Consider the following 16992-nt stretch of genomic DNA (forward strand, 5'->3'; position numbering starts at 1 on the left):
GATCCTTCTAGCAAGGATCAGCAAACATTTTCTTAAAGGACCAGATAGTAAATATTTTAGGATCATGGGTGATATGGTCTCTATTGTAACTGTTAACTACACTTTGTAGCTGGAAAGCAGCCATAGACAAGAAATATAAACATATGAATGTTGCCATATTCTAATAAAACTTTATTTACAAAAGCATTTTAGTTTCCCATGAGTGGTAACTTGCTGATCCCTGCTTTAGTGGCTTTTTGTTGAGTTTTGTTAGAGTGGATTTAGAGTTGTTTTAGTCTAGAACTAGTTTATATCTTTTAGAGTGTCCCCTGATTGTCTTGAATATTTGGCAAGGATTCTCTGCTCTAACTGGTTGAAACTCAAATGTATCCTAGTCCTGTAAAAGCTTTGGAAACTGTTCAGTTTACTACATGCCTTCTTTGCTCAGTCTTACGGAGCTTTACTTGGTGCATGCACAGCTCAATATTCAGGCAGAGGTTCAAACAGACCTGAGTCATAGAGGTCTTCTGGAGCACCTCCCTCCTCTAAGGTGCTTTGCCCCTCAGATTCCAATTTTTGTCTCCTCAATTTAGCAACATAATTTTGATATTCTCTGGATCCTCCTCCTTATTCTATAATCCAAAAAATCCACTGCCATCCCCTCCCCCAAAAAAGCCTGGGAGCTCATCACATTTATTTTCCTTCTCTCAGGAATTACAGTCCTGTACTGCCTGTTGTTCAATATTTGAAAATCGTTTTTATGTATCTTACCCAAATTATAGAGGTGCTTATAGCAGGAGGGTAAGCCCTGTTTTTGTCAACATGGTTGGAAGCTCCTATTGTGGTTTTAAAATAAGTATATTGATTTCATTCCAAACTAGATTTTCTGGGAATGGTGCTTGGGCCCCTCTCCCCTCCTTTTAATGTTCCTTGGGATTTTGGTACATAGTCAAGCTTTCTCTCTATTGATATCTTAGGCAAAGTAATGCAGGTTGAGAGAGAATAGGGTGACTGATTTCTTTCTCCCTTTTCCTCTGAACTCTCCTCCCTTACTCCCATCTATCATTCACTCTGAACCCCCACCCCAGAGTTCTTTGTTAGGAAAGCATGTTAAGGTAATATTTTTTATTTATATTATATGTAGGCATTCATAGGTATTTGAAGAAACCTTCTAGAGGTGATTTATCCAAATAGAATAAGCAGGAAAGGATGAATGAATCCCTCAACATCTGAGCTTACAATGCTAAGGGACCACCACAATAATAAAATTTATTTTGAAGTCTTATTTTGACAAAAATTGCTTCAATTGCACATTTAATTCTTTTGTGTATCATTACTTATTTTAATAATGTCTTTTAACTAACTACTTAGTAGAATTGACATTCCAGCAAAACATACCATGTCTATCCTATGACTTCATATAGTTCTTGATGTGCTCCTAGATTTTAACTTCCCTACTTGCTGAAGCACAGTAGAAGCAGGTTCAGTTTCTAAATTTTAAGTTACACTGTGGATGAGAGAGGACTTACTTTCCAGATACTTGATAACATGTTTACATGATTGTTTCTTTGAGGGGAAAGTGTGTTTGAAATTCTAGTCAACCATCTAGTAGCCAGCACTTTTTTCACCTCTAGAATGTGGCTTAGGTTGGTTGCCATGCTGAAACAGAATGCTGCAGTGTCTTTTCCGTTATTGTGGATTCCTAGCTGACCTAGTTAAAAATTAAAACACTGTTATCAAGGATAGTTACAGTCCTCTGAGTAAGGACTTGGTTACTTAAGAGCTGCTAGTGATCTTTATGTAAATGTATATATTACCCCAGAAATATTCTTTACTCCTTGCATTTCTCTAGAGTGAATTTTCAGGAATACAGATGTACTGGTGCCCAGTCATAAAGCAGCAGTTTCACTTGCACTTGATTTCCACTGAAAACATTGATTTTTCTTTGCCATTCTGCAGTACCTTCTCCAGGTAAATTCCGCTCCCCTGCAGCACCGTCTCCTTTGGCTCTCCGGCAACCAGTAAAAGCATTTAGTAACCATGGCTCTGGTTCTCCTGGTAGCCAAGAAACAACACAGCTCATGCAAACCACTTCCTCACCTGGGCCTCCCATGGTTCAGAACACAGCCCCAGCAAATCCTCCCAGCAATATCAACAGCACTACTCTAACCAGACCTGCAGGGACAACTGTGATGAGAAGTGGCTTGCCCAGACCCAGTGCCCCTTCTGCTGGGGGTATACCAGTGCCTCGCAGCAAACTTGCACAGCCTGTTCGCAGGTAAGTGGCAAATACTCTGTTTTGACCTTCTTGAGTATAGGAAAGTGGGTAGACGGGAATTACCTTCAGTTCTGATAGTGAAGATCAGGAGTCCTAGTGGGTTCCCACTAAAATTATTAAAATTTGAATAAAACATTACTTTCAAGAAATTCTCACTTGGGACATTGGGGTATTATATCACTTTGATTCAGATTAAATTTGCCCAGATGCCTGGTTTGATCAAGCATCTTGGTGAATTCCTAGGAAAAATTGTTAGAACCACTCCATCTAGTTGTGGTATTTGTTCGTTTTGAATATAATGATATTCAGTAAAGATATTAAAAGCATAGTAGAACCTACAATGAGATTTAAGATAAAACTTTAGCTGTCAGGTCTGAGAGTGTAATCCAGGAGGTTGGTTTTCAAATCTCACTACAGTTCAGAATCTTCTGTGGAATTTATGTAAATATAGAGGCCTGAGTTTTGCCCACAAAGTAGATCTGGTGTGAAGCCCCAAATCTGTAGGTATGCTGTTTTTAAATTTGTTTGTTTAATCTTCAGATGATTCTGAGCCTACCCAGATTGGGAGTCACATATATGTAGTCATATCTGTACCTTTCACATATGGTGGTAAGGAATGTGCTTACCACCATCATTTTGTGTTGAATGTGTTAAACTTGAAATATTTATTTGCATGAAAAAAGTGCTTTTGTGCCTTAAGCATTGAAACTGAATTAACCATACTTCTTTTATTCTAAGATAATATATTACACTTTTGAGTTCAGTAGAGTACAACAGTTTTTCAATCCCTAGGTCAGGATGATTCCTTGGAGGAAAAAATGGCAACCCACTCCAGTATTCTTGCCTGGAGAATCTCATGGACAGAGGAGCCTGGCGGGCTTCAGTCCATAGGGTCGCAGAGTCGGACACGGCTAAAGCGACTTAGCACACACATGAACACCTTACTGAATTTTTACTATAGCATTAGACATATAGGTACTGTTATTATGCTTATTTTTCAGAGAATATTAAAATTTAATGAAGTTAAGTAATTTGCCTGAGACTTCAACTAGTAAGACCTACAGTTCCAAGTATGTCTGACTTCAGAGTCCTTTTAAGCACTATCCCATTTTGCCTCTCTAACGATGGTGACACTGTGCCACTAATAACACATTCATCAGTTTACCCCTCAAATAAGTAAGTAATAAGTTTAGTGATCCATTTGGTTGGAAAAGACAAGACAGTCTTTTCTCTTACTACAGTGGCTATGTTAACAAAAAAGAGGTTAGTGCAGTTACCTGATGCCCAGTAAAACTTAAAAGTTGTGGACGTGCCTGATCTAGAATGGTTATGCTGATAGCTGTTTAGAGCTTTGATCTCGGCAGTCCCCTGGAACATTGGATTGTGTTGCAACCTACAAAGTAATTGATATGCATGGAAGATAGCATGGTAATGTTCCATAAAACCTTGCAAATCATTTTGTAAAATTGCTTTATTTCAGATCCTTGCCAGCTCCTAAAACCTATGGCAGCATGAAAGATGACAGTTGGAAAGATGGCTGTTACTGACCAGCAAAAACAAGAATGCAGAGGTCCACAGCTTCATGGATACCCCTCCACCAGACTAAAAGACAACTTTTATATGCAGACTGTTCAGATAAGACTCTTGGGATTTATAAAATCCCAACCCTCTCTGTCTTAATTAGCACAAATTGACAGAGATGATCAAACAGCACTTTAATGACATTTAACATCAGATGTGTTTGGTAATCATACAATCACTCTCCATGGAATCGCTTTTAGTTTTATTTAATAGCAACTAAATTGATTTTTTAATATTTGACAGAGGCCAATATCTGGGCAAAAAACCAATGGATGCCAAAGAGAAATGCCCATCTGTAAATGAGAGCATACCTTTGTGCACAAGGTGAATTCTAGCTATCCAAAACTTCACGTTCAACCTAAGTTACTGTATACATAGTATCAATAAATATTTGTGTTAATGAGAACTAATATTCTGACTAATTATCTAAAACGTTTCACTAGTACTCCAGTAAACTAGATTGAGATGGAAGGGGACAGGGTGGGAAGAAACCTGGGCTAGAGATTTAAAACACAATACCTAAATTTGGGAGAATCCTATAAATTATTTTTGCAGATTCATTAGAAAAATTGTCATTTTGTTTAATCTTAAGTTTTGGATGTAGCTCACATATCACCACCACCAGATAGTGTTGACCGTGCATCCATCATGTTGCATTGACACATCAGACTTTTGTGTGTTTGTTTTGATTGCCAAAAGGGCTTAATATCAGTTGTACAATCTTTCTAAACTTTATAGCTCCTGGCTCAGGAAAGATAGCCTTTGCTATTGAAGCCAACTTCTTCACATGCTGTTATCTGTTACAGGACTAAGAGATCTTGTTTTTATTAGCAGGTTTCCATGATGGGAAAGAGCAAGTAGTATGTGTCTTTATTCTTAATATAAATAACACCACTTCAGTGCTTATAACCTGGAACAAAACCATACGATAAGGGGGAGGGGGTGTAATCTATGCACTAATGTTCAAAAACTCTGGTAATGACAGTTGTATTGTTACTATTAATTGACCTAGCAGCCTATTATGTGATGGGAAATTATAGCCTGCTGAATCCTATTTAAGTTGATCTGCTTTAAACTGAGCAACTGTTTCATCACACCCTTTGAAAATACTGTCCCTTTTAGATTCTGTCTGACGTCAGTTTTTGCATTTGGGGGTACAAATGAAACCTACTACATATGACTCTAACCTGTTAAACACTTGCTCTGTGATGGCCCTTATGTATATCCTAGAAATAACTAATTTGGATTTTATTTGACTATTACTAGACTAAAGCTTCCATCTTCTGCAGATTTCTCATTTTTTCATGGTGAGGTCTGTTTTTAAATATTTAATTTGTAGAGCTCTAAAATATTGGCAGTCAGGTCATTAAAGGATTTTAGATATTTGAATATACGTTCATCTTCTGTTAGTCAAAGACATTCTGTAAGTTGGCAAAAGAAATTGAGAGAGAAATGGGAAGCTTATATTCAGGATAGTACTGAGGTTTATAGATTGAAAGAAGGATAAAACTTTTAAGATCAAGGCTGCTGTTCTGCCATGATGGACACCATGGTAGTCTCTATTAGCTTGACCAGTAAGGAGTCATTCAGTTGGCACAGCTGCTGGAAGTTTAAACTGCCAGTGCTAGTGTATTTTGGTGTATAATGCAAGGAAGAAATTTTATTCTTGGATTTGAGGGTGATGGGGGTGGGTCAGGAAAGGATGGCGCCAGAATTCCACATATAATGATGAACTTTAAAATGTTGCTTTTCAGAGGAAGATAATGCATCTGTTTTGGGTAGAGGGGTATCTCTTGTAAAAATCTAAGTAAGTAAAAGAACTAGCCACTGTCTCTTTTAAACCACGTATACACAAAAGGAAAAATAGGTCTCAGTTTTCAGTGTAACATTGCAAAAAAAAAAAAATGCTGCAATCTAATAATTAAAAGGAATTTTAACTCTTATAAAACACCCATTACATTTTTAAGTTAGACTATCAGTTTCAAAAGGAATATTCAGGTTATTTAACTTTTTTTTTAATGGCTGCATCAGAAAAAAAAAAAATGTCTATTTTTCTTTAATTAAAATTTTCATCACTTGTTAAGAACATGATGGATCTGAGTTAGGTAAAGTATTATTTTACCTGCTGTTATACTACCACAGACTATTGGCTTTAGTTTCCTAAAGAGAAAAATTGCCTTTTTACTAAAAGCCTTTGTGTATTGCCAATTTTTCTGTTTGGGAAAAATATAAGGATTCGCTGTGGTTACTCTTACAGATGAAATGTGGATTTGATAAACTAGTGCCTATGATTTTAACTTATGTTTGATATATAGTAGTAAGGGTTTTATGAATGTTGATTATTTTTTTGTGCCAACAGCCCAGAATTGTCACTTATATGTGAGCAGAAAGCTATGAGCTCTGCTTCCAAAGTTATTTAATTTTTCAGTGTTTGAATGTTATTTTTTGTAAGTGTGTTAATAAAAGTGTAAAGAATTGGAAAAATATAAATATTCTTAACTCAAGCATTTGCTGGATCATTTTTCTACAAAACTTGTTTGTATAATATAAAGCACTCTGAAGGGTTGGCTTTTTTTGGTTTTCATACCCTGAGAATCACATTTTGTAATACTGGGGACCATTCATAATTGTCAGATACTTTTAAAATTATTATCTCAATACATCACTTTTATAAAAACGTTTTTCTGAAGGAAATAAGATACATATGTGTCCCCAGATGTTTGTATAACTCTAGAATGATCTAGACTATGTATATTTAACTTTTTATTGAATGTACAGGTATCCATTTTTGACATTACGCATGGTCCTTTTAGATCACATGAAGTTTGATTTGCAAACATTTCTATAGCCGAACTTGTATGTGTGGTTGCCTCCTTAATAAACAACCTGACCGTAATGTTTATTATTAAATTTATATTTGTTTTTTCAAGTGTTTTATTAATTTCTGGGTACGGTAAGATCTACCCTCCTTTTCGCCAGTTGCTTACAATTGGTAATAATAAATATCTCAGTTGATTTTTTTTTTCCTAAACGCAACCCAAGTCACATTGTCCCTTTGGACTTGATCTCTGTGAGGTTGGAATATATCATGCTGTATTCTCTCTGTCCTAATTACTTCATATATGGATTTTGATGGGTGAAATTTGTAGTTTACTCAAAACTGGTACATTCCTATAACTTTTTAACTTGCTGTGAATTGTTAGCTAGTTAAAAAAAGATAGCATACATAAACTAGCAAAAACACCATTATGTAAGAGGATCCAGGGACTTCCCCTGGTGGTCCGGTGGTTAAAAATTCCCTTTGCAATGCAGAGGATAGGGGTTCGATCTCTGGTCAGAGAGCTGGGATCCCACATGCTGTGAAGTCCACGTGCCACAATGGAAGATCCCACGTGCCAGAACACTGACCCAGTGCAGTCAAATAAATCCTTTTTTAAAAACAACCTTAAAAAAAGTATCCAGAAGAGGAAATTAATACCTTTTCAAACCAAATCCAATGGCACCCCACTCCAGTACTCTTGCCTGGAAAATCCCACGGACGGAGGAGTCTGGTGGGCTGCCGTCCATGGGGTCGCGAAGAGTCGGACACGACTGAGCGACTTCACTTTCACTTTTCACTTTCATGCCTTGGAGAAGGAAATGGCAACCCACTCCAGTGTTCTTGCCTGGAGAATCCCAGGGGCGGCAGAGCCTGGTGGGCTGCTGTCTATGGGGTCACACAGAGTCGGACACGACTGAAGCGACTTAGCAGCAGCAGCAGCAGGATGCATATTTATTTAGTTGATCATGTGCATCTTTCTTTTATGGGTGAATGGAAAAAAAAAATCGAGAATTGTATACTGTGTTATTAGTTCCCTCCATCCCTTTTGGAAGTTTTCACCATTCTCTGTGTTAAAATTGGTCTCACTAATCAGTTGTAGAGACATGACACTTTCATGCTTTACTTTTCTCCCGAGTCAATCTAAAAGCTTTTAAGAATCTTTTTTTAAAGAATCATTTAAAATTGGATGTCATTATACTTGTAAATTCATGAATGAAAAGTTTACCTAAGCTTTTTATATACCCAGTACAACACAAAAATATATATGGTGGTTCTTGTGAATTATTTGCTATATCCAAGCTTAGCTTTGAGCTACAAAAGCAAAATAAATGATAGTGAAACTAACTTGGAGGAAAAAAGTGTGTTCATATGAGCATGAAGCCAAAGTTAGCAACCACTAACATATTTTTAATGATCCTGAATAAGTCTTAGCAAACGAAATGGCCTTCTGTTTACTGGTAAAAAATGGAACAAATTTTCCTCATGGACCTCTCTTAATACAACTCAGTTAAAAGTGTTAACTGTATTCTAATTTCAAACCAGTTCTTTACACTGGGTAACTTCCGTGTTTTCTTTTTAGATAGAGGGGAAGAAAACTTTGTTTCTAATGATTTTGAAAATAATAGGCTCATTACTTTTTACTTAACTGAACATATTAAGAAACATAAAAGGGGAAATGATCCCACATTTTACCTTTGGATCCTGCAATCTCTCCTCCCAGAAATAAAGATTTAAGTGCTGACCTTAGCATGGTTATAAAATAACAGGTATCTCCCACATTTCAAAGGTTCACTGTGTGCCACTTCACTTTTTTGAAAGACCAATTTGTACCTCTTTTTACTAACCAAAAGAAGTTCAAAGAGGATTTTTGCTTTTACCAAAAAAGGTGAAAGCAAAAATAGTGTTCAGTGTTTATTTTGCAGGGAACAGTGAGCCCAACCCGTGAAGCCCCTGCACCAGGAGCTACTCAGCGTCTCAAGCCACCGTAGCTTGGAACCATGTGAGCATCTGTGCTGTACTTGATTTGTGTCTCTGTTAGCAAGCTGTGTCCTCAGATAATTGTTTCTTCACTTTATGCCATTCCAGCTCAGGAAAGTTTCATAGGAACGCTCTCAACTTCAGTAGTGGGAAACCTGTATTAAGTGGAAGGGTAAGAAGTCTTCTGTTTGAGATGAGGAAATACTTTTTTCACTTATACAATACTGACATGAGTTTCCTCTTGAAGCAGAGGTGTACATTAACTGCTTGTTGAAAGCTTGACATATTTCTCAGTTCCTTATTATAGATATTCCTTGATTAAAAATAAACACGTACACTGTATCTTCATACCATCAGCTGTCTTTATGAAAAATTATGTTTATTACAGAAAAATAGAGGAATAGAGGAAATTTATAAAGAAGAAAAAGCACTTACTCCATAGGTAATAAGCCACTTAAATTTAAGGATGTTGTCCCCCCCACCCACCCACCCAATGAAATTGGGATCATATTCATGATTGACATTGTAACTTTTTCTTAACTCTGAGGTCACTGGAGGACTCCTATCATTCAGATGGATTCTGCTAGGGGAGGAAAAAGTTCCAGGAAAAATGTACTAATATTCCCAAATTTTCCCACATCTGTATTTTCATATTCTTTATATAGTTTCTTTTCTTAACACTTGAGCCCCCCACCCCCACCCCCACCCCAACATACACACACAGCCTACCAAGCCATGAATTGACAGGTTTGGTTGAATACAATTCCAGTTTCAAAACAAAACACCTCTGAAAAAATGGGCACAGCCAAATAAAGAATCAAGATAGTCTAGATTACAGTCCTCAAACTTCAGAATCATCTGACAAGCTGTTAAAATGCAGATTTCTGCACCCTACCCCAAGCATGCCTATTTAAAAATAGAGCACTGGCCCCAAAAATAAAACATCTAGGAATAGTGTTCCCCAGCACAGGTCAGGTGCCCATTACTGGGCTTGTTGACTATGGCAGGTGATTGGGGTTAAGTAAAAAACATGTATCTCTTGTGAGAAACCATATGGATAGGATGAGGGATGACCATTTTCCCTAAAAGTGGTGCTGTCTCCAGTAAGTAGGCCTTGTCTTGAGTAAACAAAACAATAGGTACACACCAAAAATGTCTGTGTGTACCATATAGAATGGTGGTTTCATGTCAGTGGTCATGTTTCCTCACTACATTTGTGGTGAGAGGGCAGGTTCTGATAGTATTGGATCCCTTGGTTCATGTTCATGCAGCCCAGTATCATTCCTGACCTTGAATTCCACGAAACACCTCGTATCCTTATTATAAGTTCCCCTTAATACACAGATTGGCTTAAACTAAGGTTCTGTCATCTGCCACCTGAAGGAAGAGTTAATGTGTTTTTTAAATTGGCACATAGAATATGTACAGAAAAGTGTACAAAACAAATGTTCAGCTGAGTGAATTACTAAGTGACTGCATGTATAACCACCATGCAGGCAAGAGTTAGACTCTTAAGAGTACCCAAAAAGCTCTCCTAATGCCATCTGCCAATCACTGCTTCCTTCCTCTTCAAAGATAACAGGTGTCCTGACTTCCAACATTATAATTTAAGTTTTGCCTATTTTTGAACTTTATCTAAATGTAACCAGAGAAGCTGAAGCTCCAGTACTTTGGCCACCTGATGCAAAGAGCCAACTCATTAGAAAAGACCCTGATGCTGGGAAAAATAGAGGGCAGTAGAAGAAGGGGGCAACAGAGAATAAGGTGGTTGGGTGGCATCACTGACTCAATGGACATGAGTTTGAGCAAACTCTGAGAAATAGTGAAGGACAGGGAAGCCTGGTGTGCTATAGTCCATGGAGTCGCAAAGACTCGGACACAATTTAGCAACTGAACAACAAACCAGACACTAATTTTTTTCTGCCTGTCATTTTGATTAAAGGCTAAAAATGGTATTTCTCTGACTCAAGAACTAAACAGCAAAGATAATGTGAAATTCACCCATATTGATATTACTGTAGTGTGTTCATTCTAATTGTCATATGCCATTGTATATATCACAATTTGTCCATTCTAATGTTGAAGAGCAATTGGGTTGTTTCCAGTTTAAGTCTCTTAAAAATATTGCAGATTTGGACTTCAGAGATAATTGAGACAGAGCAAGCTCTCAAAAGCTTTTTTTCCCTACTGACAACTAAAAGTTTTGGACAAAATGCATAAGGTACCTACCTGTGGACACAGAAATACAAACAAAAGCAGGTGGTCTGGGAGGAGCCTCAGACCTGGAGAAGAGACTCAGAGAAATGAGTGGTTTTTTCTCTTTTGTCTTGGCCCTGTCCTCAGAGAAGGCACCCAGCAGAGCTGTCATGATGGCTCCTCTGATAGGTTAAACCAGAGAAAATTCTGAGGGAAAACCTATGAAAGGAACCCTGCCCACCTTCCCCCAAAAAAGGGGGGGAAAAAAAAGCTCTTGGAAGCTAGAGCTTGTTGGGGACTTTTGCTTTTCTTTCATGATTTGTCGCTGTTAAGCACCCCATTAAGCCCTGGTAGTAAGCAGTGCCAACAGTTAAAATTGATGGAACCCCTATTTTTCTGATAGAGAAAATGGAAAAAGAACCTCAGCAGTCTAAAGAGTGAGAATAATCTCCATTTTTCTCTACTTTTTGTCCTAAAGGTGAACTGAGTTGCGGCAACTGCCCAGTGATAGTGATGGAGTTAAAATTCTGAGAGAACCTTTGTATCTGGTCAGAGGAAAAGCAAAGGCACCCTTTGGGGTAAGGAGGAAACTAGAAAGAGAGCCCAGAGAAAGGGGTCCTTTATTGTGATTTAATCCAAACTAATCAGTGTAAGCTCTAAGCTTACCCCTGCACTACACATCCTCAGACCCAAAGCAGCACAGCAAAGCCTTTGAGAACTGAACTAATTTAAACCGCTAATTATGACACAGCATAACTACTGAGCAGTGCATGTGTGAGGTTGATCCCACATAGCGTAACAAAACCTTTGTAAACTAAACTGACACTGGAACCACAGGCTGCAGAAGATGAAACAGAACTTGCATTCTGAACTTGTCTGGGTTGGTTGTTTAAATAAACAAAATCAACATTCTCCAGAACATTTTAACAGGACCTAAGGAGAAGGCAGTGGCACCCCACTCTAGTACTCTTGCCTGGAAAATCCCATGGACGGAGGAGCCTGGAAGGCTGCAGTGCATGGGGTTGCTGAGGGTCAGACACAACTGAGCGACTTCACTTTCACTTTTCACTTTCATGCATTGGAGAAGGAAATGGCAACCCACTCCAGTGTTCTTGCCTGGAGAATCCCAGGGATGGGGGAGCCTGGTGGGCTGCTGTCTCTGGGGTCACACAGAGTCGGACACGACTGAAGTGACAGCAGCAGCAGCAGCAGCAGCGGAGTCTAAATAATGTTCAATTTAACATATAATCCACAATTATTCAACATACAAAGAACCAGAGAAATGAGATTAATTCTGAAGAAGTTAAGACAGTAAATGTCAACACCAAGATGGTCCAGATGTTAGAATTTTCAGATTTTAAGGCAGCCATTATAACATGAGATAAAGGAAAACACCCTTGAGATGAATGAAACTGTAGAATCTCTCAACAAAGTGGAATTTTTTTAATGGAAATTTTAGAACTGAAAAAATAATCTGAAGTTTTAAAAAGTTGCTAGATGGATCCAATAGCTAACTAAAGATGACAGGAAAGTCAGTGATACTGAAGAAAGATCAATAGAATTTATTAAACCTGGAGAGCAGAGCAACAAAAGATTGGAAGAATAAGCAGAGCCTCAGGAACCAGAGGACCAGTATCAAAAGGCCCAACATTTGTTTCACTGGACTCTGGCTCTCAAAAAGAAGTCTTTTGTAGGGACTTCCATGATGGCCCAGTGATTTAAGAATCTGCCTGCCAGTGCAGGGGAGACGGGCTCAATCCCTAGTCTGGGAAGATGCCACGTGCCATGGAGCAGATAAGCCCATCAGTCCCAACTGCTGAGCCTGCACTCTAGAACCCATGCTCCTTGATTATACCCCTCCTGCTCTCTCTGCCTCTTCTCTGTGGAGCCTTACAGTAAGCCCCCTACATACGAATGAGTTCCCTCCGAGAGTTTGTTCATAAGCTGGCTCTAGCACACCAGTGTTAGGATACCAGAAAGGAACAGAAAGAGATAGGTACAGAACAATTATTTGAAGAAGTAATGAATGAAAGTTCCCAAATTTGATGAAAGACATAAACTTAACAGATTTCAAGAATCTCAGTTAACTGAACCTATCTGGGTTGATAAGATAAAACCACACTAAGACAACGAAGTGAATTAAACTTCATAACTCAAAAAGCAAAAACTCAGAAATACACATACAGACAATTACAGTGCTGACACCAGAGATAAAGGAGAAAAGTCTTGAAAGCAGCCAGATTGAAACGCATTACGTATGGTAGAACAATTTAAATGATCACAGATTTCTGTGAGTCCGTAAAATAGTGAATAAGACCTTTAAAGTGGTGAAAAAGAATAATCAAACTTCTACACACTGGACAGTAATCACAGCAAAATGACATTTTCCGGTGAGGGAAAAATAAGACTTTATATAAAATCTGCAGACTTGAAGACAGTGATGCCAGAGGGAAATTTAGAACTACAAGAACAAAGGAAAAGCAGCATAAATGTTCATTCAGTTCAGTCACTCAGTCGTGTCTGACTCTGCAACCCCATGAACCACAGCACACCAGGCCTTCCTGTCCAACACCAACTCCCAGGGTCCACCCAAACCCATGTCCATTGAGTTGGTGATGCTATCCAACCATTTTCCTCTTTCATCCCCTTTGGCCGCCTCATGCGAAGAGCTGACTCATTGGAAAAGATTCTGATGCTGGGAGGGATTGGGGGCAGGAGGAGAAGGGGACAACAGAGGATGAGATGGCTGGATGGCATCACCGACTCGATGGACGTGCGTTTGGGTGAACTCCAGAAGTTGGTGATGGACAGGGAGGCCTGGTGTGCTGCAATTCATGGAGTCACAGAGTCGGACATGACTGAGCGACTGAACTAAACTGAGCTGAAGCCACTAAGTTTGTGGTAATTTGTTACAGCAGCAACAGGAAACTGATAAGAGATCTCAAATCAACTATCTAAGCATTTACCTTAGGAAACTACAAAGAGAAGCCAAAGGAAAAAAATTTAAGAGCAGACTTCAGTGAGACTGAACTCAAAAACAATTGAGGAAGTCAGTGAAGTCAAAGGACTGCTGTGAACTTTCTTGTACATGTGCGTGCGCTTCTGTTTGATGCACTTATGTTTATAAGTGGAATTGCTAGGTAAAGGGATGTGCACCTGTTCAGCATGAACAGATGTTTTCCAGGCTGTTTTCCACAGCGTTGTGTCAGCTCCCATTCTTACCCACAGTGTATGAATGTTCCCATTGCTCCACATCCTTGCTAGTGTTTGGTATTGACCGTCCTTTTTACTATATTTTTACCTTTTTCCCTTTACTTTAGTCGTTCAGAGTACACTGTGATCTCTCTGTGGGTTTAGTTTTCATTTCTTTGATAGTTCATGATGGTTGTGTTCTTTTTCACATGCTTGTTGATCATTTGGATATCCTCTTGAAATTTGTTCCGAGAACTTGCCTGGTTTTATTTTCTTTTTACGTGAGTATACAACGCTGTGTTAGTTTCTGCTGTACAATGAAGTGAATCAGCTATATGTATACATATGCCCCTCCCTCTGAGACCTTCCTCCCACCCTCGCATCCCCACCACTGAACCGAGCGCCCTGTGCTATACAGAAGGTTCCCACTAGCTGATGTATTTTGTGCATGGTAGTGTATATATGTCAATTCTAATCTCCCTGTTCATCCTGCTCACCTTCCCCTCTTACCTGTGTCCACATATCCGGTTCATCTGTACCATTTTTCTAGATCCCTTATTATGTATTCACATACAGTATTTGTTTTTCTCTGATTTTCTATTGAGCTTTCTTTAACTGATTAGTAGGAGTTGTCTCTGGGAATCCCTGGTGGCTCAACTGATAAAGAATCTGCCTGCAATGTGGGAGACCTGGGTTCGATCCCTGGGTTGGGAAGATGTCCCTGGAGAAGGGAAAAGCTACCTAATCCATGTATCCTAGATAAGTAAAAATAATTTTGAGTGAAGTTTTTCATGGTTCTTTTTAATGAATGAATAATACAATGTGATATCCCTTTCATTTCGTGTATTGATATTTGGGGTTTTGTACATTCTCCCTCTCCCTATCCCTCTCCCACTTCTCCTTCCTTATCAGTTTTACCAAGTGTATCTCAATTTTTAAATTGCAGCTATTAATTTGATGTGTCCCAAGGCCCAATCCAGGGCTTCCCTAGTAGCTCAGCTGGTAAAGAATCCACCTGCAATGCAGGAGACCCCACTTCGATTCCTAGGTCAGGAAGTTCCCCTGGAAAAGGGATAGGCTACCACTCCATAATCTTGGGCTTCTTTGGTGGCTCAGATGATAAAGAATCTACCTGCAATGTGGGAGACCTGGCTTCACTCCCTAAGTTGGGAAGATACCCTGGAGAAGGGAACAACTACCCACTCCAGTATTCTGGCCTGGAGAATTCTATGGACAGAGGAGCCTGTCGGGCTACTGTTCATGGGGTCGCAAAGAGTCAGACACGACTGAGAAACTAAGCACAGCACAGAAAGTCCCAATCCTTGGTCCACTTCTCTGTCTATACTCACTCAATGGTTCTTGGCTTCAGTTCAGTTCAGTCGCTCAGTCATGTCCGACTCTGCAACCCCATGAATCACAGCACGCCAGGCCTCCCTGTCCATCACCAACTCCCGGAATTCACTCAGACTCACGTCCATTGAGTCAGTGATACCATCCAGCCATCTCATCCTCTGTCGTCCCCTTCTCCTCCTGCCCCCAATCCCTCCCAGCATCAGAGTCTTTTCCAATGAAGCTCTGCATGAGGTGGCCAAAGTACTGGAGTTTCAGCTCCAGCATCATTCCTTCCAAAGAACACCCAGGGCTGATCTCCTTCAGAATGGACTGGTTGGATCTCCTTGCAGTCCAAGGGACTCTCAAGAGTCTTCTCCAACACCGCAGTTCAAAAGCATCAATTCTTCGGCACTCAGCCTTCTTCACAGTCCAACTCTCACATCCATCGTGACCACTGGAAAAACCATAGCCTTGACTAGAGAAATCATCTATTATGTGTCTAGATTCAGACCCATTTCCTGAACTCAAGATTTACGTACCCATCTGCTGATTCGGTATCTTCACTTGGAAATCCAGTAGAAATCTCAGGGTGTATATGTGCAAAAACAAACTTCTGATCTTGCAAGCCTGCATCCATCTTGGCTGATGGCAACAGGATGAAAACTTCAGAGTCATTCTTTGTAACCCCTCTGTCTTTCTGTTTGTGTCTCTGTCTCTCTCTCACACTCACAATATAAGCTTCACAGGAGCAGAGATCTTTGATTTATCATTGTACATCAAGTGCCTAGAACAGTGCCTAGCACATTGTAAGCACTTAAATCTTGAATGAACGCATTGTTGGTGAGAATGTCTTGAGAGCATTTTGTAACACTGAACAAAATTTGCAGTGTAGGTTAAAATGTAGATAGAGTGATTTCCAGGGCTTCCCAAGTGGTGCTAGTGGTAAAGAGCCTGCTTGCTAATGCAGGAGATGTAGGAGATGTAAGAGGTTCAATTCCTGGGTCAGGAAGATCCCGCAGAGGAGGGCATGCCAAGCTACTCCACTATTCTTGCCTGGAGAATCCCATGGACAGAGGAGCCTGGTGGGTGACAGTCCATAGGGTGGTATGGAGTTGGACATGACTGAAGCAACTAAGCACACACAGTGATTTCCAAGAATGTATCTTATACCTGCACATGTGTTTATGTAGTTGTGCATATAGGACCTTTATTATAGTGTTACTTGTGGCAAAGGCTGAACTTGAATGACAACCAATAGGACACTGGTTAAATTATGATACATTATTCACTGAAATATCATGCAGCCAATTAGGAAGACCAAGATATAAGAGCTCTGTATAATTATGTAGCATGATACCCAAGATACAGAGTTAGAAGCAAAAACGAAGTACCAAACAATGCCGTTTGTGGCAAAAAGAGGCTTGTTTGTGCTATTCACTTGATTAGCAATGATTTCCTCTAGAGGAAAACAAAAGAAACTGATGACTGACCTGTGGAGAGGGGAACTAGGGACTCTGTTTAGTAAAAACATTCATTTCACCAGAAATCTTTCTTGTGCTTCTGAATTCTTCACCATGTGCATATGTACACCCAATGCTTTTTCAAAAAGTAGGAGAAACGTAGCTCTTCTTCTGAC

At 39.4% G+C, this 16992-nt stretch overlaps 1 protein-coding gene across 3 annotated transcripts in view; it reads left to right on the forward strand.

The window, feature by feature from the left end:
- SLAIN2 (SLAIN motif family member 2) overlaps window positions 1-6342 on the forward strand; it is a 75359-nt gene extending 69017 nt beyond the window's left edge. For all 3 annotated transcript variants that reach the window (XM_069593088.1, XM_069593089.1, XM_070292429.1), the window contains 2 exons: window positions 1939-2257; window positions 3738-6342. In XM_069593088.1, the coding sequence (XP_069449189.1) occupies window positions 1939-2257; window positions 3738-3804 (386 nt within the window). In that variant the 3' untranslated portion in view covers window positions 3805-6342. The remainder of the gene's footprint in view (window positions 1-1938; window positions 2258-3737) is intronic.
- The last annotated feature ends 10650 nt before the right edge of the window (window positions 6343-16992 follow it).

The sequence above is a fragment of the Ovis canadensis genome, chromosome 6 (assembly GCF_042477335.2).
Source record: "Ovis canadensis isolate MfBH-ARS-UI-01 breed Bighorn chromosome 6, ARS-UI_OviCan_v2, whole genome shotgun sequence".
NCBI classification, from domain to species: Eukaryota; Metazoa; Chordata; class Mammalia; order Artiodactyla; family Bovidae; genus Ovis; species Ovis canadensis.